This window comes from Sinocyclocheilus rhinocerous, unplaced genomic scaffold, assembly GCF_001515625.1.
Source record: "Sinocyclocheilus rhinocerous isolate Xijiao unplaced genomic scaffold, SAMN03320098_v1.1 scaffold3173, whole genome shotgun sequence".
Classification (NCBI taxonomy): Eukaryota; Metazoa; Chordata; class Actinopteri; order Cypriniformes; family Cyprinidae; genus Sinocyclocheilus; species Sinocyclocheilus rhinocerous.
In genome coordinates, this window is record NW_015665376.1 from 291,791 (window position 1) to 316,839 (window position 25,049).

At 36.8% G+C, this 25,049-nt stretch overlaps 3 protein-coding genes across 6 annotated transcripts in view; 2 read left to right on the top strand and 1 right to left on the bottom strand.

Moving 5' to 3' along the window:
- cenpp (centromere protein P) overlaps positions 1-25,049 on the bottom strand; it is a 79,222-nt gene that overhangs the window by 42,875 nt on the left and 11,298 nt on the right. For 2 of the 4 annotated variants that reach the window (XM_016542377.1, XM_016542380.1), the window contains exons 1-6: positions 18,399-18,482; positions 17,693-17,833; positions 17,347-17,498; positions 17,144-17,232; positions 14,306-14,394; positions 8,938-9,034 (exon numbers count right to left, since the gene is read on the bottom strand). In XM_016542377.1, coding sequence (XP_016397863.1) covers positions 8,938-9,034; positions 14,306-14,394; positions 17,144-17,232; positions 17,347-17,498; positions 17,693-17,817 — 552 coding nt within the window. In that variant the 5' untranslated portion in view covers positions 17,818-17,833; positions 18,399-18,482. Of the gene's footprint in view, positions 1-8,937; positions 9,035-14,305; positions 14,395-17,143; positions 17,233-17,346; positions 17,499-17,692; positions 17,834-18,398; positions 18,483-25,049 lie in introns of those variants that run through there. The other 2 variants (XM_016542378.1, XM_016542379.1) reach the window with 2 other exon arrangements.
- On the top strand, positions 1,567-7,740 carry ogna (osteoglycin, paralog a). Its single transcript, XM_016542376.1, has 7 exons — positions 1,567-1,577; positions 1,670-1,906; positions 5,227-5,311; positions 5,482-5,646; positions 6,330-6,532; positions 6,733-6,825; positions 6,959-7,740. Exons 2-7 carry the CDS (start codon positions 1,754-1,756, stop codon positions 7,127-7,129), a joined length of 870 nt encoding a protein of 289 aa, XP_016397862.1. The 5' UTR covers positions 1,567-1,577; positions 1,670-1,753; the 3' UTR covers positions 7,130-7,740.
- Positions 18,724-25,049, top strand: part of nol8 (nucleolar protein 8) — a 9,870-nt gene continuing 3,544 nt past the window's right edge. Inside the window, 19 exon segments of the mRNA XM_016542367.1 lie at positions 18,724-18,787; positions 19,423-19,570; positions 19,722-19,784; positions 19,866-19,944; positions 20,023-20,135; positions 20,138-20,154; positions 20,255-20,323; positions 20,491-20,876; positions 20,878-21,258; positions 21,260-22,188; positions 22,867-22,959; positions 22,962-23,032; positions 23,118-23,231; positions 23,318-23,408; positions 23,488-23,617; positions 23,705-23,788; positions 23,874-23,911; positions 23,914-24,162; positions 24,390-24,525. Of these exon segments, the coding sequence (XP_016397853.1) occupies positions 19,450-19,570; positions 19,722-19,784; positions 19,866-19,944; positions 20,023-20,135; positions 20,138-20,154; positions 20,255-20,323; positions 20,491-20,876; positions 20,878-21,258; positions 21,260-22,188; positions 22,867-22,959; positions 22,962-23,032; positions 23,118-23,231; positions 23,318-23,408; positions 23,488-23,617; positions 23,705-23,788; positions 23,874-23,911; positions 23,914-24,162; positions 24,390-24,525 (3,164 nt within the window). The 5' untranslated portion in view covers positions 18,724-18,787; positions 19,423-19,449.

Consider the following 25,049-nt stretch of genomic DNA (forward strand, 5'->3'; position numbering starts at 1 on the left):
TCTTTTGCACAATGTCACTTTTTTCTCCATAAATACAATATAAAGCATTTATCTACACTAATACACTGCATTGCAATGCATGTGAATTCCTGCAAATGTAATAAATAACAAAACTCTTGTTTTCTGGTGAAATTACTGTAAATGTTACTGAAGCCAGAAAAGTATAAGTATCTAACATAAAGCAAAAAGAAAAATAAACAATACAGCAATGTTATTGCATGCCAATATAATGATAGCCCATTAGTTTAATGGAATAAACATCTTGTTGAACAAACTGTAATGTACTACCATTTTTGGGCGCTATACTTTAAAGACTCACTAGATGGCGGCATTTATTGGAAGACTTGATATTACAAAACAATAACTACGTTAAAATATCAAAAATTATTATATTTTTTTGATTATTATGTTTCATCAAAATCACTGGACAAATAAATTATCATTCAAATCAACTGTGGTCGCTTGCTACTAATTATACAGACTTCCGTGACGGACTAGTGGTTCACAACACCCTGACTAATCAATAATAAAAATAAGTATTTTTGCACATTCTTACACTCCAGTTTTTTAGTGTAGAGGAATCACATTTAAACATTTGGAATCCTCCAAATCAAGTCATGTGCTGAAGAAACCACCCTGATGGAGAAATGAACCACAGAGGAACAGCACTGTAAAAACATTTCTAAGTATTTGGCCCATTTCCCAGTACAGTAAATTTTTACAGGTTGGCATAATTGTTAACACACCTGTAATGTTATTCATTCTCTATTTCCATCTCTTACATGTTTATTTCGAGGGGCCGAGGGCCCCTTCGTTGTGTCTTAAGGTGCAAGAAGAGAGTAAAACGGTCGCATGTTTCCTATTAAACATGTTTTTCTTCACTTTAATCTTAAAGTGTCTGTTTTATAGAGGAGCTCTGTTGTTCTTTTGGTTTTAATGAAATGTATCAAGACAAACTTGTAAATTACACAAACAAACTGAATTTTTTTTTTATCACAGTTCAGATACAGTGATGGACAACTATTACCAAAGAATTTGGAAATTTGGACCTGATCTATCCTAATGTCCTGGTATCTATCCCAATTACCATTGTTTTTGCAGATTCCTGCAAATCTAACCAAGCTACTCTTTGTAGAGTGATTCTAGTGAATTTACTGTAAAATGCTATCAAAGCTGGAAAAGTCTAAAGATCCAACATGAAGCCAAAAGTAAAATGAACAATATAACAAGGCTATTGAGAGATGGACAACTATAATCAAAGAATCTGGACCTGATCTATCCTAATACCCTGTCACATTTCTGTGTTAACATTGTCCTCCCATTGCTTGTTGCTTTTCTTGCTTCTCTGAGAAGCAAAAAAGATTAATTAGAAAAATACAGAGCTAAGAAGAGCCAAACATGCCTCAATATTCCAAGAGATCAACATACATAAAATCTCCAAAGCAAAACTAACAGTCCTTTTCATTGCCTCCTGCTCTCTTTTACAAACTAATTTTTCCAATGGACCACAAACATGGCCAAACCCTGCAGGAGACACAGTGGCCTGAACAGTTCAGATGGGAATGTGAAGGGTTAAGGTCTGTTCCATAAACTCCCACTTAAGGATCTCCTCTGGCAGCCTGTGGTGGGGCTTAAAATCCTGATTTGACAGATCACATTTTACTCACAGGCACCAAGAAAATAGCCAACCACTGCCTGCACTGCGCTTCTGCTCTTTAACGTGGCAGAACACATCCCAGAGTCTTTAGATACAATGGGAACGAGGTTGAGAATGCTCATATCAGCAGTCATAGTGGCATCATGGGTGCTCTCAGCATCTGGTGCACACTATCACACTCACAGGCATTACAGACTGGAGGATGTAGCACTTACTGAGGAAATCGATGTAAGGGCACAGAGGAATAAGGTAACCTTTGTGTTTTTCTTCCATGATTGTTATCTTATGCAAAGGCTGACAGAACAGAATATTTAGAAATGGGTTTGTCTTTGTCTACTGCTTGTCCATTTTATATATGCATTTTAATTTTGGGTTAATTTGATTTCATTTGTGTTTAGTTTAATTGACTTTGCTTGTTCCCACTTCAACATTTAACTAAGCCATATATGACACATGAAATCTAATGCAACATATAAAATAGTTACGAAAATTATATCTATTATAATTAAATGATGACCTACAATAAATGTTTTAAATAAACTGCTTTAATTAAAATGTTTATAATGCGAACTATTAAGGAGCAATTCTCACTATTAACTAGTTGCTTATTAGCATGCATATTACTAACATATTGGCTGTTTATTAGTACTTATAAAACACATATTAATGCCTTATTCTGCATGACCATATTTTAGATCCCTTAATCCTACTCCATACCTAAACTTAACAACTACCTTACTAACTATTAATAAGCAGCAAATTAGGAGTTTGTTCAGGGAAAACTCTTAATAGTGAATATGTGTTCCCCATTCTAAAGTGTTACCACACACACACACACACACACATATACATATATATATATACATACAATAAAAATTTAAACTTAATATAAAAACTAACTGATTAACATGTCAGATATATTCAGTATCAAGTTTATTAATTTACTGCATTGCAATTTCAAAAAACAATTATTACTGATTATTAATACAATTAATATTGTACTATGTAACTAGTGATTCAAAATTACACGTTTATTCACATTTAAAGTAAGCTAAGTGACTTTTAAAATGTTTTTGCTTAAGCTTAACTAAATTATACCACACGTTTACAGGTTTACATATGTTACATTTCCACCATAAAATCAGATTACTTCCATATACTGATGGTAGGGCTGTGCAAAAAAAATCGAATGCGATTTTCATGCGCATCTCGTCAGTAAAGCCGCTCCTGTGATTAGTAGTCAATCTCCAGCACGTGCTTTCAGATGGAGGGGCATTTACTACACAGAGCTGTAGTTCACTGACAAGCTACACAAAATCGCGTTCAAAATCGCAGGCGATTCATTGCCGATTTTGAAACCATACAGCTTTGTTCAAATAAACAACTCAACAGCTCCCCGGCACTTTGTGGAAGCTGTCTGATTAGTCAGCAATCTGTTCTAGAGGAGTTCCCTCAGGCTCAAATTCTCCCACCCACAGCTTCACGCTAACTCATGGGGTCAGACACTGTCAGGGTGATTTAACAGATGCCTGAAGACACACAGGTCCAAACAGATGCTCGTCCCAACAAGCCCAAAGAGATGACTGTTATTCATAAACAGGATGTAAAAGTAGTATACTCAAAAAATAAATTGTCATAATTTTCTCACCCTCATGTCATTACAAACCCTCATGTTATGACTTTCTTTCGTCCATGAAACACAAAAGGAGATGACTGTTTTCCATTCATTGATGACGAACAGGGTTTGAAGCTTCAAATCTTCAAAAAGGATGCAAAAGTGTCTCAAAAGTGTCATTAAAAAACTCATGGTTTATTTCACGTCTTCTGACGCCATACAAGAGCTTTCTGTGATGAAAAGGTACAAATTCAAGTAATTCAAGAAACTATTCACAAAAAATATTGTCTTTTGGTGCTTGAAAAACTAGCCATGTTTTCGAATGCTACTAAATGATCCAGATACAATGGTAAATAGTTCACTGGATGGGAATACTGTCAGTGAATAAGATAAATGTCAATCTTTTTTTCATGTAAAGCTCTCAAAATGGCTTCAGAAGACCCCGAATAAAGCTCACATTACTTTTTTTATTCTTTTATGACAACTTTTATCCAACAGTTATCCTTCATTGTAACCAAATACACAGGACTTTCTCCATCCTTCAGAATTCCTCCTTTTGAGCTCTACAGAAGAAGGTCATACAGGTATGGAAGCCCGTTTCCACTACTGAAAAAAAATAAATAAAGGTAATTGCAACTTTTTGTCTCACAATTCTGAGTTTAAATCTCACAATTCTAATTTTTTTCTCAGAATTGTGAGATTTTATTTCTCACAATGAGTTATAAAGTCAGAATTGTGAGATATAAACTCACAATTGTAAGAAAAGAAAATCTCTTGGAATAGTTTGTCTTTTTTCCCCTCTGAATTGGACTTTATGGGCCCTATTTTAACGATCTAAGCGCAAGGTCTAAAGCACACGGCGCAGGTGCACTTAGGGCGTGTCCAAATCCACTTTTGCTAGTTTAACGACGGGAAAAATTGTCGGCGTGCCCGGTGCATGGTCTAAAAGGTTTGTCCCTATTCTCTTAATGAGTAATGGGTGTGTTTTGGGCATAACGTGCAATAAACCAATCAGAGTCTCATCTCCCATTCCCTTTAAGAGCCAGTTGCGCTCATGCCATGGCGGATTTGCTATTTACACGGCGGAATTTGCAAGCGCAAAGACAGAACGCGTCTCCAGAGAGGAAACGGATCTGCTCGTGCGCGAGCAAATAGGTAGCCTAATTCTGATACATGCAATGACTATCCATTATGACATGTAGGCATTTTTATATTTATGTAGCCTACACAATAATAATCTTTTACATTGCAATCCTTTAATTTTTAATATTTGGCATATTTGTGTGCTGCTGCCCTATTACCCTGTGTGTGTAATAAGCAGAGTGTATGTGCGTTGTGCACCCGCCTATACTAACGCGCTCTTTAAATAACAAAAAAACTACTGCGCCATTGACTTTAGACCAGGTTTTAGTTGGTCAATGGTGCAGTCTATTTCAGTTGCCTCAAAATAGCAACGCGCCAACAATGCACCTGAACACACCTCGTTTTCAGACCAGCACGCCCATGAGCGCACAAATGGGTGCAAATGCATTTGCTATTTAAACATTGTGGCGCAGGACGTGAAAATGATAACTGCGTCGGACTGAAACTACCAAAAAACACTTGCGTCGCGCCTGGCACCGCATTGCGCCAGGTGTATGATAGGGCCCCATAACTCACAATTGCGAATTTATATCTCACAAATCTGAGAAAAGTAAACAGAATTGTGAGATATAAACTCGCAATTGTGAGAAAAAAGTCAGAATTACGTTTTTTTATTTTTTTTATTTAGTGGCAGAAATGGGCTTCCATATGCAGGTTTGAAACGACATGACAACAGAACATACATTTTTTGTTTAACATTAATGCAAAGGCTGGGAAGTTTTTTAAAAAACAAGACATTAATTATTGATGTTCAACCTGAATGTGGCATTCTTGTCAAAAAAATGTACCAACTAATGAAGCCATTTTACAGAGAGCGACAGAAGACATCAATGCCCTTCTGCCTGCCGACACCCCCGATGACTCTACCCCATTGCCGCCTGGAGGAGACCCTTCAGGTAACGAACAACTGACACCTGGTCAACTGTCTGATAAGAATGAGTGATGGGCTCTTTTTAAAAACCACATGTTGCTCACAAGAGCCCTTATTTGTTCATTAGTTATGTCTATGTAAGTGGGAAGTTTCATTAACTTTTCTGTTTTTAATCAAATTTTCTACATGTTCCAGACCTTCCAACTTGTCTACTGTGTGTGTGTCTAACTGGATCTGTCTACTGTGAGGAGGTCGACCCAGATATGACGTCAGTGCCTGCTCTGCCAAAGGAGACAAACTACCTCTATGCTCGGTACAACAAGATAAAAAAGATAACAGCCAAAGATTTCGGAGATATCGGTGAGTTCTTCCTGACTTGACTTGCTCTGGCATTCTCGTTGACCGCCCTTTTCTGTTGGGGGAACATATACAATTCTTGTGGACAGGATAAGGGATTACCCTTAAGGAGAGCAGGAGGCAAACAGCTGCTTCTTTTCAGAAACAACCCAGAATCCATTTCATCCAAAAGATTTCCAAATGTTAAGGGACATGATATACAAACCACAATGCGATCACAAGAGATTGCGAGTTTTTCCGTTGCATAAAGACATCGATCACATTTCGGAACCACAACATCCTACAGAACATGTGTTGACAAAAACTTGCAAATGTGGTAAACTACTCTGTTTGCAGCAGTGCATCATGGGTACAACAAAGTTAGCTAGAGGCCTTTAGGGGACTCATGCATCAAAGGCTTTTAAAAAAAGTTTATTTGATAATTTGTTGAATATATATATAGGGTATTCACAATTGATGCTAATGGAACACTCAATAATAAGGTGACTTTTGACAGCACGAAAAAAGTTAAAAGGAGCATAAAATTTTTAACAAACAAAAACTGCAAGCAAGTACGAAAAAAATAACCACGTGGATGGCAGGAGTGTAATTTCCGAGCCAAACTGTCTAGGTGTCTAACATATGACGCTTAACCTTCACATGATCAATTTAACGCTCTTCTGTCCATTTCCATTCATCTAATATAGTTACCCTGAAGAGAATCGACTTCACTGGAAATATAATTTCTGAGATTGAAGATGGTGCGTTTGCTAAGCTTACCATGCTAGAGGAGCTCTCACTAGCCGAAAACCTGCTGGTCAAGCTACCAATGCTACCGGCGAAATTAGTCTCCTTTAATGCTAATCACAACAAACTGAGGACCAAAGGAATCAAGTCAAATGCTTTCAAGGTAAAGAGCCACAAATTACACTACCTGTTTGAAAACACTTCTAGCCAATGCACAACCTTTTGTTTTGAATGATGTTTTGAAGTGACTTTTTCATTTATAGAAAGAATACCCTACCGAATTGATTTAATCAAGACAAAGACAGCCTTATTTGTTATTATTTTAACCTTTTGCTCTCAAAATTGTTTTGCTTTGACTTCCAGAAATTAAGCAAACTGACACATCTGTATCTTGCTCACAATGAACTGGAGGCGGTTCCTCTCATTCCAGAGACTGTCCGCACACTTCACCTACAGGTTAGAAAGCTGAACATGTTTTGCATGCTAACAAGTCTTCTGCACAGAAATTATACAAAAAAATTTTTTTTTAAATGTAAAAAAAAAAAACATCTTGAGGGAACTCTAACCCCTTCTCTTGCTGTGTTTTCAGAACAATAACATTTCAAGCGTGACTGTGGACACCTTCTGCAAAAGTAACAACACATACTACATCCGCCACAACATGAACGAAATCCGTATGGATGGAAATCCCGTCATCCTCGGCCAGTACCCCAACAGTTTCATATGCCTGCAGTCTCTGCCAATTGGGCGATACCAATGAAAACAGAATCAAAGGTACACCCCAGTGAGAAGTCCTTGGATAGCAAATGATGATGACTAAAACCGAGAAGCAAAAGTCATTCAATCTCCTGGTGCCTGAGCACAGATAAGTGTAAAAGTTAATACCATGAGAACCTGCATCATATATCTAATTATGTAACAGCTGCCCAAACACTTAGATTCCCTCTTGATATTGACTTTGTAGATGAACCTGAACCACAAGTCTTTGAAAGAATAACTTCATATCCATTGTAAATAACCACCGGAGGCTACTGCTTAGAAAAATGTGAGATCATGAAAAGCTGCAGTCAAGCTTCTAGTATTCCTCAGAACTCTGTGAATTTCTGACACTTTCTAGTACTGTTAAATGGTCTTACTTTAGTTGAAATTAAGATGCCTGCTAAGTTAATTAGAGGGCGAGGAACTCATCCCAACTTCCAAGTCACTGATCTTTCCCAGCTGACTTTTACTTTAATGTTTTGAATATTATTTATATGCTAAATGTGTAATTACTACCTATATGTGAACCAAACATGAATAGTGTACAGTAAAACATTGTATGAAATCAACATGTTATGTTTGCTTTTGTTGTTCAAATACACTTCTTTTTTTCTAAAAACTTGTGACTAGTTTGCTTTTATCTTTTACAACTATGTCAGACTGTAGTTGTAAAAAAAAAAAAAAAAAGGCAGTTCCAAAGAGAGACCAAAACAACTGTATGCAAATTGCAAACCAATCAAACCCAAAGATTTTGCACACAGAAACTTCTGGAAAAAGTGGGGTAATATTGTTCCATTTAACTGCCCAAATTGGCAGCCATTACAGCACAATGATCCAAGCAAATAATGGAATGTTTTTCATACTGACTCGAAGGCTTCATTCCCAAACTTTCACTGCCATCGAGTCATGGAATTTGTTCCCAATCTGGCATTCAGCAATCTTTCTCATACTTATGAAAGTCTCATGATATATACAGTACATACATATTTCTACTTACAAGAAGAAAAATAAAAGTGGAGAACTTTGTTATTCCATGTAGAATCTTTGAAATATATATTTTTCCTCAAAGGAATTAAATAAATCAGGTGTCTTTGTTTTGGATACACATTGGTCTAAATAATCATATTCCTTCTAACTTATTACAGTATTAACTTATTATAAGGCTTTTATGAAAGTTATAGAAACACAAACTTTTTCATTACTAGGCCTGTCACGATAACAAGTTTTTATTGTGCAATATATTGCCCCAGAAATAATTGCGATAAGCGATATTATTGTAATTTTATGCCACTGAATATATAATCATAATGTAACAGCATAATAATGCAAGAAGGCCTACACACTTCCAAATGACAACAAACTTTTCATTTTTAAGAATATTTAAATCATGGAAATTAAGAATCAAAAATATTAGATACCTTTAAAACTTGAATAAATAGTAAATAAACATTTTCTAACAAAAAGTGCAAAATAACAAGTAGAAAAAAAGAAAAATGCAAAAAAAAACAATAAGTCGATATATTGATTATTGCGACAGGCCTATTCATTACAAATTAAATTATCAGCATAACAACAACAAAAGTCTGAATACTACCAATTGGACATATCGCACCACAACCAATCAGAGAAATTTTAATTTAAGTCCCTTTTTGGCAAGTTTGTGTGTAGCTGTGACTAGATTTCAATAAAAGTCACAATTTCTTTCATGATCAATGAGAACTGACATTGCTGTCAATTCTCAGTACTCAAGTATTTGTGCTCATACATATTTGGTTGAGCACTTTATTCCCTGCTTCTATTGCTGGTTACCTGAAAGTGCTGAAACGTTTGACGCCTCTCCTCACATCTCTCAGAGAACGTCCTCAAGGTCCTGAAGAACAAAAGAAGATCTTTTGTGTCCTCCACTCTGCAAACAAGACAGTATTGTTACATTAATACCCCATAACACCCAACATTGTATTGCTCACTTTGGTCAATTCTAATTAGATTATCTTAAATTATTTGATTAGAAAAAATAATGACAGGGAAATATCCTCCTTGATGTAAAATTCAGCATACAATGTAGAAGGATAAACTGTGTATTTGTGTTTAATCCCATTCACAGGCTGACATTACGAGACATTTTGAGATTTTCCATAGATTTACCAGGGGCCCAGAAACTGTGGCACAGAATGCAACTTTCCATGACTCTGGAGTCTTGTCTGTGAAAGGCCGGTGTTGTAATGTGTGATGGAAAAATGGTAAGTCTCTCAAAACTAAATGGATCCACTCCAAGAGTAAAAGACAGCAGCTTAATGGCAAGAGTTGGCGAAAAGGCTCCCTGAGAATATCTAAGCACCAGACAATTAATGTACGCCTTAAATTTTTTGGATTTGGGTGAGCTTAAAGTTTACAAACATTCATCAGTCATCTGGATTGACTGATGTCTAGCGCTGTTTAAAAGAAACCCCAGACAAATCACCCTCGCCGACGGATCTCATTTTGTAATCCGGGCAAATTTCCATAGTATGCATTTCAGATTTGTTGATTGGGGACCTTGAATCTGAAAAAGTCATTTTAAACCACGCTGTCCTAGAATGCTAACCTTTTAAGTTCAACAGACCAAACATAATGAATGCCAGGATCGCTCTACAGACCGATTAATGGCAAATCAATGTTTGGCTGCTTTGTATGTCACTAAATTTGTCCCTTCAGTTTTTCTCATTTGCCTGGTTATGCTGCCAAGAACCTGTGGTATGTACTAATATTAGACGTATAGGTTCCAAAAACCTGTGTGGTTGTGCTTTGTTTCAAACTTCACACTTGTCAAAAATCAAAACATCAACAACAGAACAAAAGTTGCAAACATAGCTATAGAGGATACAGTAATGAAAGCACAAAAACTTTCTCCCCAGACATGCCTGAACCCACTTATGTACCTGACCACAAGAATGCTCAAAAAATTCTTAAGTTTACATGGACCATAATGGTTATAAAATGCGTATTCCTGAGTCGCAGAGACAACTCAGACTTATGCGAGAATCATTATCTCCAGTATTTTTCCGACTCTCTCGTGCCAGGACTCTCAGACCAGACAATATGATCCAGATGCACATTCAGCGACCAGGAGGCTGGCTGCACTTTAGAAAAGGACCCAAACAAATCGCCGCCAAAACAGCAGCATTACTTCAAACTGTAATTTGTCATCCCAGCCAAAAAATCCTGTGACTAAGTGGAACAACCACAGAAGATCCTATAGTCATGTTTTTAGAAAACAAAACTCTGAAATGTAAAGAAATTCATTGGTAATTCAAATGTATGAGTGTAATGCATTTACATTTCAAGTGGTATCAGTGGTAATCAGAGTGTCGTTGGTTTGAATCTTTGGAAATGTACCATAAAGCTACAGATACTGTTTGACATGAAAGGATAAATATAGCAGCAGAATAAGTTAACCACAAGCATGAATCTTCCCTACTGGAAGTCACAGATTCAGACCTCAGCTCTCTTTTCAAGTATATTGCAAGTATGATGTACAACACAATCTAAATAACCTAACGTTTTAATTATCTCGGCTGTGTTCTCTGTGGATTGCTGGATACATCAACATCAAAAGGTGTTACTTTAATGGGAAGTGTTGTGCTGTACTCGTTAAAGTAATAATAGAAGACAGAACTGCACTTCAGACCACAGGAATTTTATCACTCTAAACCAACAAATAAAGCAAATTCAAAGGTCTCTGGTGGAGTTGCCTGTACAGACTGTCCTGATTCACACAGTCCAGAGTGACCTTCAGGTGGTCCACACGTTCACTTTTTACAGTGCACACACTGTGGGGTGCTGTTGGCTGTCAATGACTTGCTGGTGCCATTTGTTGACAGTTTAATGAGCGGGACATGTTACGGACCGTCAACATAGCACTTTTAAACATTAAATCCACACATCATTATGTGGGGTGCAGTGTTCTTCTGGACTCAACTGACTGAACCTCATTAAAGCACCAGAAGAGCAACCATCTATAATTTAGAAAGAGTTTACTCCACCAACATAAAAAAACATGCTCCTGCCGTGAAGCTGCTCTGTAGGAGCTTTACCACAAATGTAGAACAATACAAAACAAACAGAACAGAACAAAAAAAAGCACAATACAGCAACAGATGACAATAGAATAGAACAAAGCAGAACAGAAAAAAAAAAAATGGGTAAAATCTGTGAACAAACTTTGAAGTTGCTTGAGATAGTCTAGCCTGAAAGTTGTTAGCATGTTTTTAACATGATTCTTATGTTGCTAGCATGTTTCTAGCATAATTACCATGTTGCTAACAGAACTGAACAATAGAACAAGACAGAATAAATCACAATAGTGCAGAAAACAACAGAACAGAGTGCAGTGGAACAACAAGGAAAAAAACACAAACTGAATACAATAGACCACAGCAGAAAATAGAATACAGCAGAAAAAAAAGACTAAACAGAATAAACAAAATCCAACAGAATAGAACACAACAGAACAGAATAGAATACAACAGAACAGAACTGAATACAATAGAACAGAAGGGAAGAAATAGGCAGCTACCACAGATATGGACCACATGCCTAATGATCAGAGATCATGCCGCTCTGGGTTCACCATTTCCCGCTCCCGCTCCACTGATCAGAAACACCGCTCCGCGGCTAAATTATTTCACTATGCTTGAAAAATCAAAGTTCTGTTCAGAAATTATATTAAACGAAAAATAAATGCATAATACTAGAAGAAAGGGTTGCCAACTTTAGAAAATGAATATACGGGACAATTTTGTAAATACGGGTGTGACCGTGAAGAGTTCAGATGCAAAAGCCTCTAAGTGCTGTCTGAAATTTTTATCTAAAATGAGCATTTTCATCAGGCTCCTATGTTTAGGTTCAGTAATGTTACTCTAATTGCAATGTATACGTCATTTTCTATTGAATTAAAGTGAAATAACTGAACATAAATATAGGAGCCTGATAAAAATGCTCATTTTAGAAGAAAAAACGGACGGTACCATATAGAGACGGTACCATATAGAGGCTTTTGCATCTGAACTCTTCATATATATATAATATGCATGAAAATGTGTATTTTTCAATTAAAGACAGCTTATAGATTTAATATGGGCTGCTTTTGGTGCTTGACACCTTTTTATTGGTCATTTTGTGTTTCAAGAATAAGGTCCAAAGGTTAAGATTTATGCTATTAGTTACTTAAATATAAAACGTTTTTCTCTATTTAACAACATTACAATAGTGAAGGACGACTTCCCTGTGGGCTGTGGATGATGACAGGTATCGGTGATCATTCTCAAGTGATCAGCACCACTGCTGTTGTATCAGTCAGTGGTTAGATCAGCATAGCAGTCAAAAAACGGGACAAGGGAGGTCACATACGGAACAAATCAATTAGGCCCAAAATACGGGATGGTTGGCAACCCTATGTACAACTTACAACATGCTTTAACCTCCTGCACTCGTCCATCGCCATTTTAACCTTCAAATGTGATCCACATATCTGTCAAGCTAACTAATTATGTTTAATGCGTGAGTTGGCATAATTTGTGCTCGTGACGGAGCGGTAGCTGAGCGAGTGAAAACCTCAACGCTCCGACTTTCAAAAAATCCGCTCCTAGCTCCAGGCAAAATCGCGCCGCTCCGCTCACATACTCTGGCCTGGACCACGAATAAACAAATCCTTCAGCTGCAAGCATAACAGAAATCCCTCAAACACATAAACAAAGCCATTATTTGTCTAATGATGGAATATAAATTTTTTTTTTTTTTTAAAGTAAATATTTTTGAGGTTATGTGTTATTTCACTTAAACACTGCCTCATATGAAGGATTCTCAAGAGTACATCACTGTCAGTCAATCAGTCGGCAGCGGATCTAACCTGACCTCGCGACACTTTCCAATCAGAGAGATCTGCTGAGAAAATCAGATCTCTGCGGGAACTCTCTCACATCGTGTTAACAACAGCTGGTCAGGGTTCACTCAGCATCCAGCTAATGAGCCACTTGGATACTTTTTTTTCCCTCTTATATGAAGTTTTGTTTGAATTTGTATATTTTTACAAGACTAACATAAAGCAGAACACTCTTCTATGGTGTCTGGGAATTCACTTGCCTGATGTTTACTTACACTGTAGGTTTTATGTTGTGTAACCTATTACGCAACCTGGATTTTATCCAAATGGGATTTCTGTTGATTCAATTATGTAAACAAGCTAGATCCAACATTTTGTGAAGAGCACAAATTATCCATGGAATCCACTTACCTTTAAAAATAAATGTAAAAAAAATAATAAAATAAAATAATTATATTATATTAAAGTAATAGATCACCCAAAAATGAAGATTTGCTAAAAATTTACTTACTCTCAGGCCATCCATGTGTTTGTTTCTTGATCAGAACAGATTTGGAGAAACGTAGCATTACATCACTTGTTCACCAGTGGATCCTCTGCAGTGAATGGGTGCCGTCAGAATGAGAATCCAAACAGCTGATAAAAACATCACAAAAATCCACAAGTAATCTACACGACTCCAGTCCATCAGTTAATGTCTTGGGAAGTGAAAAGCTGTGTGTTTGTAAGAAGCAAATCCATCAAGGCATTTTAACTTCAAACAGTCACTTCTGGTCAAAATATGAGTCCAGTGAAAAAGTCCACCCCTTGTTGTCCTCTCACATCAAAATCCACCAACATATTTGTTTAGAGCTGTTTTGGCTTGTAAACGGTGCTTGAACGGTGTAGATTTCTCTCCTGATTCAGATGAGACAATTTTTTCACTGGAGATAGCAATATTATGAGTATTCATTTATTTGATATTTTAGCCAGAAACAATGGTTTAATGTTAAAAATTTCCTAATGACCAATTTATTACAAATATGCAGCTTTTTACTTCACAAGACATTAATTGATAGACTGGAGTGGTGTGGATTTCTGTGGTGTTTTTATCAGCTGTTTGGACTCTCATTCTGATGGCACCCATTCACCGCAGAGGATCCATTGGTGAGCAAGTGATTTAATGCTACATTTCTCCAAATCTGTTCTGATGGAGAAACAAACTCATCTACATCTTGGATGACCTGAGGGTAAGTAAACTTTCCTTAAATTTTCCTCAAAATCCCTTAAAATACAAACACACCAATGATATTAAGCAGTTACCAATCATCACTCTACCTGGACACAAATGCAGAGAAATCTTTGAATTCAACACCATCCACAACGATATTGAGCTCTGTAACTCTCCTGAGCAGAGCATCACCCTCCTGTAAAAAAACACTGAGAATTAAACAGTATCATAAATAATCTTAATAAATAACCTTAAATTGATCTGCATTTATGCATTTATTCTATTACCTGTCATGAAACTGATGGTTTATGGGATTTCCTCTCTTCAGGAAAGAAACTGATTTTTTTTATTGTGAAAACTGGAGCACAAATCTGCTTTCACTTTTTTATGCGCTTTATATAACGCTTCAAGTTTATTCTTGACTATTGTCATGGTAAAGATTTTAAATTTTAAAGATTTTTTTTTTTAAACATTTACTGCGAGTCAGCTTTAGATGTTCCAACACAAATAAAACCTTCATCTTCAGAGTTATATGTTGATCTTCCAAGGGCTGCCAGTTTAAAATAACTCACAATTTTTAAGGGTGCCATCAGTCACCAACCAACAGTTCTATTCTGAATTATTTATTACAACTTTGTAAAATATTTGTGCTAAGGAGGTCCCTCGAAGAACTGGATGTATGCTTGTCATGAAGATTTCAGAGAAAGAAGAAGAACTAGAAAAACTATAATGCCGAATCTACTCCATTAAAGAGACAGTTTAAGTCTACTGCACAAATCTGATGTTGAAATGACAAAGTCTCGGTCAAAATGGAGACATGCTGCCCTCTAGTGTTGAGTATAAGAACAATCATGGCAGGCTTCACTGGTTCTAATAACAATGGACTTTATGTGGTTTAAATGATTGTAGGTGAAATGTGAGAATTTCAGTACTTGACTACATTTTCTGAAGACCACTTAAATGGCACTTTAAAATACAAAACATGATACTCATCACTTACCTTTTTCCTTAACAAGCCACATGATTTGAGGCATTATACAGACTATACAGAGGGTTCAGGATTTAAACAAACCCCTAACACTAAGGCCCAATCCCAATTCTATTTTATACCCCTTCCCCTTGTCCCTTGAAACAGAGTGTCAAGGGGTAGGGGTGAAAATATTCCCCTAAGAATTGGGACACCACTACTATGCCGTCACACGTCATCATACGTCAATACACACACCTATGCTGCTGTGAATTAGAGCCTTTAATTATCGTTCTATATTAATGCGTTGCTTACTGACACACACACACACACACACACACACACATCAGAGATCGCGCAGCTCACACATCCAGGAGCAAAGAAACTTGTCAACGCTGCCCCACGACTTTTATAAATAACAGTTTAACTACTGAATCGCTACATTATATTTTCCAGCAAAAAGAGGATAAAATCTCTGTTTTTGAAGTAAACTCACTCTAAAAAGAGAAACGCACAGATGCGCATACAAGCAACTTTCATCTCTCTCTCTCTTTCTGTCTCTCTCTCTCGCTCTAGAATTGGCAATATTTGAGAAAAGGGTTTAGCGATTTATAATTATTGGGGGGACTAGCCCCCCTCAATGTCTATGGTGGTTATCGCCCTGATCAGACATGAAAATATGTTGTGGCGCTATCGTGCAGTTTGTAATGATATGACGTTAGCAAACTTTAGCGATTTTTTGCAAACATTTCTTTGAGTAACATGACCGTAAATATGAACTCACGATTGAAAGTAACATAAAACAAATTATTACTTTTCGTTAAAATCTTTATTAATGCCCAAAAATGCTTACAATTATGTGTCTTTTTGTTAGCTCGGGCAGCCATGTTGCCGCTGTAGCCGGTTTACGCTGAGATAATTCATACCCCTTCGTTTGAATCTGGCCCTTCCCCTACCCCTACAACCAAAAGAGAATTGAGACACCCCTACCCCTTCACGTGAACGCGCGAAACGGAGAGGTAGGGGAAAGGGGAAGGGCTAAGGGGTAGAATTGGGATTGGGCCTAAGTATGAGAAATCATAGCATGCAGAACTAATAATTAGAGAATAAAACTATGTAACTGTACAAATAGTAACTGATTTACAGCATCTTAAAATGAACTTTGTATGTTTTAAGGCCATGGTCTGGTTGCAACAAAAAATAGCAACGTGTTTGTAAGAAACAAACCATCATTAAGGCATTTTAACTTTAAACCATTGCTTTTGACCAAAATATGAGTTCATAATCCATAATATTACTTTCTTCAGTGAAAAAGTCCATGTGCATTTTTCTCTCCTGTTTAAACCGAGACATCTTTTTCACTGGAGAAAGCCATTTTAAGGACAGAGAACTAGTACTTAGCCAGAACCAACTGTCTTGATGGATTTGTTCTTTGAAAACACACGGCTTTTCTCTTCACAAGACGTTTAAAGGGGTCATATGATGCGATTTCAAGTTTTCCTTTCTCTTTGGAGTTTAGATTATTGTGTTTTTATCAGCTGTTTGGATTCTCATAATGATGGCACCCATTCACTGCAGAGGATCCATTGGTGAGCAAATGCTTTAATGCTAATTTCTCCAAATCTGTTCTGATGAAGAAACAAACTCATCTACATCTTGGATGACCTGAAGGTGAGTCAATTTTCAGGCAATTTTAATTTTTGGCTGAACTATTCATTAAAAAAACACCAAAACTCATAAAACAAATTATTACTAATTATATTACTAATTATAACCAACTGCAAGGCCGTGAATATCTTAAGTCCTAAAGCACACAATCTACATACACTCTTCTGGCAGGAGGAATATTTCAAACACCCTGCTTTGCAAAGAAGTATCTATTTTGCATGCATTTTGAAAGTGTATGTTAATTTTAATAAATAATACCTGTGTTAATACTATTAAGTGCACGCATAAATATTTAGTGACTTCTTTGTACCTGAATCTCAGTCACTGCAAATTCAACCTGGAACAAAAGTACACTGCAGTGACCTGCAAGTCTGAGCTGCTGTACAAGTTTTCTTTCACCTGAAGAGACAACAGAAGTTAGTAACATTTAAATACAACCCAGAGTATTTTTTTCAATAAACCGATAAATTATACAAATTATTTTGCAATTAAAAGCAAATTTAAAAAACTCACTTTTGTGCAATGTCTTTACAAAACACTCATTTAGAGCAATCCCATTGATTTCCGTCTGTCGTCTGAGGTCTTTTTCCAGCTCTCTGACTTCTGTGATCAGCTTTGAAAGAGTGGGTTTCTGTGCTCCTCCTCTTCCCTCAAACACTGACTTTCTGAAAGAGGAAAAAAACATTTAAACCCTAATGTAATTCCTTTTGTCCAGTCCTCAAGTGAACCATTTTCATTGTGGTTATCCTTAAAGATTTCACAATCACAGAAAGACTGTTTTTTTTTTTTTTAGCTTTTGTCCAGTTTACACTGCTATATGAAACTAGACAACATCCATTGAAAGGTAGTCCGTACTAACAGTTCATGCTGTAGTCGATCTCCATGCTCTATGAAAATGGACCGTAAAGTCTCCTCCTGTTCAGCCTCCAGCATTTCAATTTCCTGCTGGAGCATCTGGATCTCTTCTTCATATTTCTGCTCCATTATCTTCCTCAATCTACTAAAAAGCAGTTTATGAAAATACAAAAATATAGAGAGAGAGATATTACATAATATACACATTTACATAATATACATATAGCCTAAATAACATTTGCATGTCAGAATTGTTTTAATATGCAAAGGTTCTAATTAATCAGCTCAAGTCAAAAACCTTATCTTTTAAATTATCTAACCAATATATAACATTTCAACAAAATATACAACATACAGAAATAGATTTCACCGAATACATTTATCATTACACTCTGTAGGAGACAGTTCATGTCAAAAACGCTTTTATAAATGTATCACAAACCGACAGATTATCCTAACAGCTGTCCATATGTTAATTATACACCTTTATATTCCTTTATATAGTTTCATAACGATATTTTGAGAGTAAATCCGATGACAGGAGCTCGACTTGGCAGAGCAAATCAAAACATTAATCAGAAGAGAGCTCACTGAGGTAAAAACATCTAAAGTTGTAATGTAAACCTGTTTGTTATTTCTTATGTGGATTTAATACTTTGTGTAGAACTTATATCAACCTTAAAATCGAGTGTTCAAAGGAATAAACTTACTTTAATCTACTCCTGAAAATGAAAACTGCGACTTCACGATTCTGACTGATTCAACTAAATCCCGCGTCAACACGGAACATACCAAATGAGATCTGCAGGGGTGAACCATATCCAGAAACACACTAAAACATTTGAATATTCATCTAAATAGCATTATTATGAAGCTAAGTTGTTATAAACAGGTCTATTTATGCCTATAATCCTCAACGTGCATGACAGAAATCGGAAATTTGTCTAATATTACTTTTCTTTACTGTTTTGTCGATGGAACTTTCCATACCCTTCTCCGGTACATTCGCAAGCGGAACCAAAACACGTCCACGGTGTCACAGCGGAAGAGTTACAGTGTAACATCAGTATATACATACATGTGAATATTTGGCATGATCGTAAGTTTGTTTAGCGTTTTTTAATAATGCTTTTATTCTGCCTTATGGAATATTTTAGGAACTGTTTAAATATGAAATGTTAACGTAAGATATTGAGAAATTGAGATCCTACGGAGTGTACTTCTGTAATTATATGTTCATGTGTCTCATGGTTTTAAGATATAATTTACATAATGTGATAATTGTTGTAAGGGTGTTTTTGCAAGTTGAATTGAAATGAAGATGAAAAATAAAATAATTAATACTTAAGTTTGTGTACACGGCAAATGGTGATCGTTATTATACTGATATACAGTTCTATTCCTAAGTTTAACGTTACATAACTCTTTCATGTTCTGCAAGGTGTTTATTATATAAAAATATATATTATTTCATAATATATGCAATAGTTATAATTATTATAAAAAATAAAAGGGATCCTAACATTGTGTGGAGACTCCTTGAGCAACAATTGTTTGTAACTTGTGAAAACTGTGGTTGTACAGTCGAGATGCGTATTGGTAGTTATTTTGTTTCCCAGAATGCTCTGCAGTCTGCATGTTTGAGTTTTTTCTAAAATAATTATACAATGTTGAGTCCAGCTTTGTCTCTGTCAAGTGACAGTTGTAGATTATGTGTGTTTTGATGATACACAGAACGTGTTGATTGCATGAAATCTGGCCATGAAACGGTTGTACATCGGTGGTCTCGGGCACACAGTGTCTGAGAAGGACCTCAAAGACAGATTTGGAAAATTTGGAGATGTGTCAGATGTGGAAATCATTACGAGGAAAGATGAGAATGGTAGGAATTCTGCTAAAAACCAAAGGACATCTGACTGCTAAATGCCACAGAATGTTTGAACTGATTTTAATGTAATATTTTTATTGCATCAACTGGGTACCCATTCAATATTATTCACATTTTGCGCAATACCTTTGTGATCTGTTTGCAGGAGCTCCTCTGAAAACATTTGGCTACATCAACATAAACATCACAGATGCTGAATACAAAAGATGTATGTACAGTTATATAATAAATCCCTCTCGCTTAAAAATGTTTCCGTGTCATGCAGTAAATCAATTTGCTTTTTATACAGGTGTAGGCATCTTAAATAAATCCACATGGAAAGGTGGAACCTTGCTTATTCAGTTGGCAAAAGAAAGCTTTCTACATAGGTAAAAACTTTCTTCAACCAGTAAATATTGGTTAAACTATTTGTTGCTATATATACTGATTCTTTATATGTTTTTAAGGCTTGCTGAGGAACGACAGCAACTGGTTGAAAAGACCAAGACCCCAAAGATCATCCCTCAGGAGAAATTAGTGGACTCACTTAAAGTGACCGGCGGTGAGAATTTCCACATGAAAAAATTCCCGGCCATAAGGTCCGTGTCTGTGATTTTCTTTTGCTAATAATATTTGTCCAGTTGTAAAAATGGCCAGATGCTGATTTAACATTGATTTTGTGTTTATCCACTCTTCCAGAATTGGGTCGTGAGTAAATTTGGGAGGGTACTTCCTGTCCTGAACCTGAAGTATAAAGGAAAGAACAAGATATCCCTTTCCGTGCATTTTTCTCATCTTCACCCTTTCTTGTCTGCTGACATTGGGTTTTTGTAGTGAAGTGCCATTTCAAATTTGTATATGAGGGATCATTATGAAGAGTAAAATGATCATGCTTTCAGTGTAATTCACTATCTCTACCCTTAAATCTTGAATACGTCTTCAAGTATGATCCATCCAAACACTGCCACAACATCAAGAGACTGGAGGCTGCGGATGACGTCACATCAGTGTCCAAGCTGACTTGGGAGCTTGAAGGTGGAAACGATGAAATCAGTAAGAAAATGAGAGGAGAGTTTCCAAAGCAGAAACCGTGTCCCAAAAGATCCAAAATAGACTTGAGTTTGTTTCTTAGTAATTTGGCTCAAAGAAATGCAAATAATGCGGCTGCCATTGAAAACAAACCCAAAGTGGCGATCCAACAAAACGGACTCTCCGCTACAAAGACGGGAAAACAAAAATCTGTTTGTGTTTTGGACAACGACGCCGACTCTGAAGACGAAATCAGAATGTTGGTTGCTCAGGAACATTTGAGGAACCCAAAACAACGACGACGACAACCTAGAGGTGGTTGGAGATGATTTTATTGTCAAGTCTAACGTTTTCTGGGGTGGAGTGGAACAAGAGTCCCTACTAACTTCAAAAGACGATGAGGAATACGATTCTGCTGACACAGATGAAATACTCACCCAGAGAAAGACCCAGAAAACACAAAGTGAATCTACACCAGCTAGTCCAGATTCCTCAACAAAATCCAGTAAAAATGTGTCTTCATCCACATCTGATGATGATGATGTTAGCGTAGATTCTGATTATGAAGCAATGATGGGGAACTGCTACCGTTTAGATCTTTCCCTAGCAGACTTGGAGCAGCTAGCTAAAAAAGCAGAGGTGATTTCAGATGATGAAAGTGTCGAAGAAACCAAAGAAGACCCCAAGAGCTCCACCCAAAAGAACAGGCAATAACCCAGAAGATATTCTCGCCTCGATTCGTGGAGACGCCACCTCTGAGAAAGAGAAGAAGAATCAGGTAAACACTGTATCTCTTCCTGCTTTCATTGGAACGAAGGATCTCTTTGGAGGTCCAGAGCCCAGCCTGAAAAGAGTTGCCCAAAGTATAGACTGTGAATCTCCTAAACAAGACCTGAAATTGAAAGAAAAAAGCATCTTAGAAAATACAAGTCAACTGCAGACTTCAAACCGTCCATCTCAACAGGTAATGTCCACTTTAAAGGTACAATCAACCTCAAAAAAACTGGAGAATAAAGCGTCCATCTCAGAAGATGATTCTTCTAGTGAAGAATCAGAAAGCAGTGGTAATGAAGATGTCTTCACTTCTAAAGCATCTTCAGCGTCACAATCGGTAAGAACCATCACTGAAGCCAAACTAAGGACTGTTAGGTCTAATAACTCAAACACCCCAAACAAACCCAATCAGACGAAGACCTCTAGATTCTCCAGCAGTGACTCTTCTAGTGAAGAATCGGAAAGCGGTGAGGAAGAAGATAGTGCTGGAGTTTTTAGAAAGACCTCCAGATCCTCCAGCAGTGACTCTTCTAGTGAAGAATCAGAAAGCGGTGAGGAAGATGGTAATGCTAAAGTCTCCATTTCTAAAACATCTTCAGCAACACAATCGGCAAGAACCATCTCAGAAACCGAAGTAAAAACTGTTAGCTCTAATAACTCAATCAAACCCAAGCAGACTGTTTCACATCAAACAGTTCTTCACTCAACCGTCATAGACACTCGGAAACAACAGCAGGGCAACCAGAAACGTCTCGCTGCGCTGGAGCAACATCAGAAAGAAACCGAACAGCAGAGGAAACTCATTCAAGGCGCTCTTTCTAAAGTGGTGAGTAGAGCTAGTCCATAAAAGTTTGAAGTATTTTAAGTGAGGCTGCACAATGAATGGGTGCAATATTGGTTATTGGTCATTTTTAGATATATCTTTTAATTTAACAGTATTAGTCGGTTTTGATTATTTAATTGTTCATGCTCATTATTCATACTTTTTGCATTTTAGGTGACCTTTGTCATCATCTAATGCATGCATTTAGCATTTTTAAGTGTTTCATTTTTAATTTATTCAGATTAAATAGTATTGAATTTTAATATTGGCCATTTCTTATTTTATGCCATTCTTCATAAATTAATTATAAAGGAAAAAAGAAAAATTCCTTCACAGTCCTAAGTCTCGCAAAATTTATAAAAAACAAAAAAAGTAAAATCTTTTTTTTTTTCTTTTTGGTCAAGTTTTTTAATCAGGCTTGCAGTCATTTGTGTTGTGTAACAAGTTCTGAAACATTGCTAATAAATACACATTTTTAATTAGTAGTGTGCAGAATTGTACACATTTTGTATGTTTTGATCATGATGTTCTAGTACATAAATGATTTATAAAATGATTATTGTCTTATCTGTAGTGACCTGAATTTTAATATCATTGTATCCATCATTTAAAGTCGTAATTCACTGAAAATTGAATTTGTCTTATAGTCTTTTAGAGTCATTTACTCTAAGAAGATCTTTTTCAGGACACAGTGAAAGCGAAAAAAGTAAACGCATTGTGTTTGATTCTGATGAAGAAGAGGATGAAACCACAAGCAGACCAGAAGAACAACCAACAAACTTGAAAAAAGCCTCTTTGAGGACGATTCAGGATCCGATGAAGATCAACAAACGTCCACTTTGAAAGAAAAGGCAAATATGGACCAAGATTGGATATGGAAGTTTATTTTCTTGAATTCTTTGATTTGTTCTTCATGTTTCCATCATAATTCCACAGAAGAACAACAAGCCAGGTGGCAGCAAGCTGTGTGACAGTGAAGATGAGGACGATGGTGCTGAGGACGAACGGTTCCAGATCAAGCCCCAGTTTGAGGGCAAAGCTGGACAGAAGGTTTGGATTGAGAGTCTCTTTCAGGATGGAGAGATTCAGAGTTTGTTTGATTTCTCATTCATTTGTTTTCATCTTTTTTTTTTCAGCTCATGAAGCTGCAGGCTAGTTTCGGAACTGATTCAAGATTCCAGGTCGATTCTAGATTTCTGGAAAGCGACGATGAGTCTGAAGATCAAGGTCATTTATTACAAGTATGTTCTTGGGCTTGAATGTGTTTGAGAGAATTATTCACCTGTTTCAGTCTTTCAAATTTCAGATGCAGCGGCTCCAGAAAAAGATGCAGACGAACAACTTCTTGAGGGGAAAAAGAAAAGTCTAGACATCCTCCAGAGCATTTTAAACACCAGCATACAACCACAAAACACCAGAAAGGGCAAGACGTTCAAGTATGACTTCTTCAGATGTGCTTTCAGCACACAGTTTGTTCTTTTCACTTGTTTTTAAAGGTTTATGTACCTTGTTTGGCTTTGCAGAGATGTTTCGAGCCTGCATTACGACCCGACACAAGAAGAACATGCTGCTTTAGAGACCAAGACAGAGGAACCGAAGAAAGAGAGGTATTACATAAACTCATTTTTGGGTTTTAGTTAATATTGACTCACCGTGATGTTATTTAACATTTGCACTTTTGTTGTCGTACAGCAAAGCAGCGAGATGAAAGAAACGCAAAGAGGCTGAAAAACGCCTGTGTCTAAGGACATTTACTTTGACATCTCCGTGGATTTGAAGGAGGTCTTCGGGACATCTGAAGAAAACCAGGAAGAGAAGGAAACGGTTTCATGGGATAAAGAGGCAGAAGAGACTGAAGATATAATGAAACCCATGGAGGTTTCCTTCACGTCTAATGTAGAAGCAAAAGAAGACACTTCAGGTGGATTCAAGTTCTCCTTCTTTGGCGAGGACACAGCTGTAGAGACGACCACCAAGACAGGTGCACTGATCATTTATGTCATTTTTCATTGTAGGTAAATTATTGGGTATATCCTTGTACTTTAAAATTGGTTTTCGCCATTGGTTTCTCAAACTTTTTCATCCAGAACTGTTGTTTATGTTTATTTATGCAGGTTTTTTAAATCATAATGAGTTCTGAAATCACATTATACCACATATTACAGTTTTGTGTTAAAGTTTAAGTGTTTTTTTTTTTTGGCCAATCAGACGAGTACAAAATAGAGACGTTAAAAGGAGCCAAGTTCTCTTGGCAAGTGGACCCTCGTTTCCAGGACAGCAGTTCAGACGAGGAAGGCAGGGACGAGATTGAGGAGGACCAATCTGCTTCCAGCAAAATTACAGAGTAATTATATTAGCATTTAAATTATAATGCATTTATTATGGGAACTCAGAACTCATGAGTTATGGTTGATGTGTGCCTAACTGGGTGGTGAAATTGTGATGAAACGATGGGTTTGCTGAACCACAAGCAGTTCTGTCTTGGCAAGGTTGAGTTGAAGGTGATGGTCATGCTGAGATGCGAGCAGCTATCGTCGGATCATCAGGATGGAATGAGAGGGAGAGTTGAGCGTCATCAGCATAGCAGTGATATGAAAAACCATGTTTTTGAATGACAGAACCTAATGATGCTATGTAGACAGAGAAGAGAAGTGGTCCAAGAACTGAGCCCTGAGGTACCCCAGTAGTTAGATGTTGCGACTTGGACACCTCACCTCTCCAAGATACCTTGAAGGACCTATCTGAGAGGTAAGACTCAAACCACTCTCTTGAGCACTTTGATTAAATTGTGCATTCACTGTGGCATTCCACTTATTCACCAGTTTTATTTGTTCTTGACACAGGCTGATGACTGAAAAAAAAAATTTG

Coding starts and splice junctions, on each gene's coding strand:
- ogna (XM_016542376.1), top strand. CDS start 1,754: ATGGGAACGAGGTTGAGAATGCTCATATCAGCAGTCATAGTGGCATCA. Junction 1,907..5,226: donor TAAGGGCACAGAGGAATAAG/GTAACCTTTGTG, acceptor GCCATTTTACAG/AGAGCGACAGAAGACATCAA. Junction 6,826..6,958: donor TCCGCACACTTCACCTACAG/GTTAGAAAGCTG, acceptor CTGTGTTTTCAG/AACAATAACATTTCAAGCGT.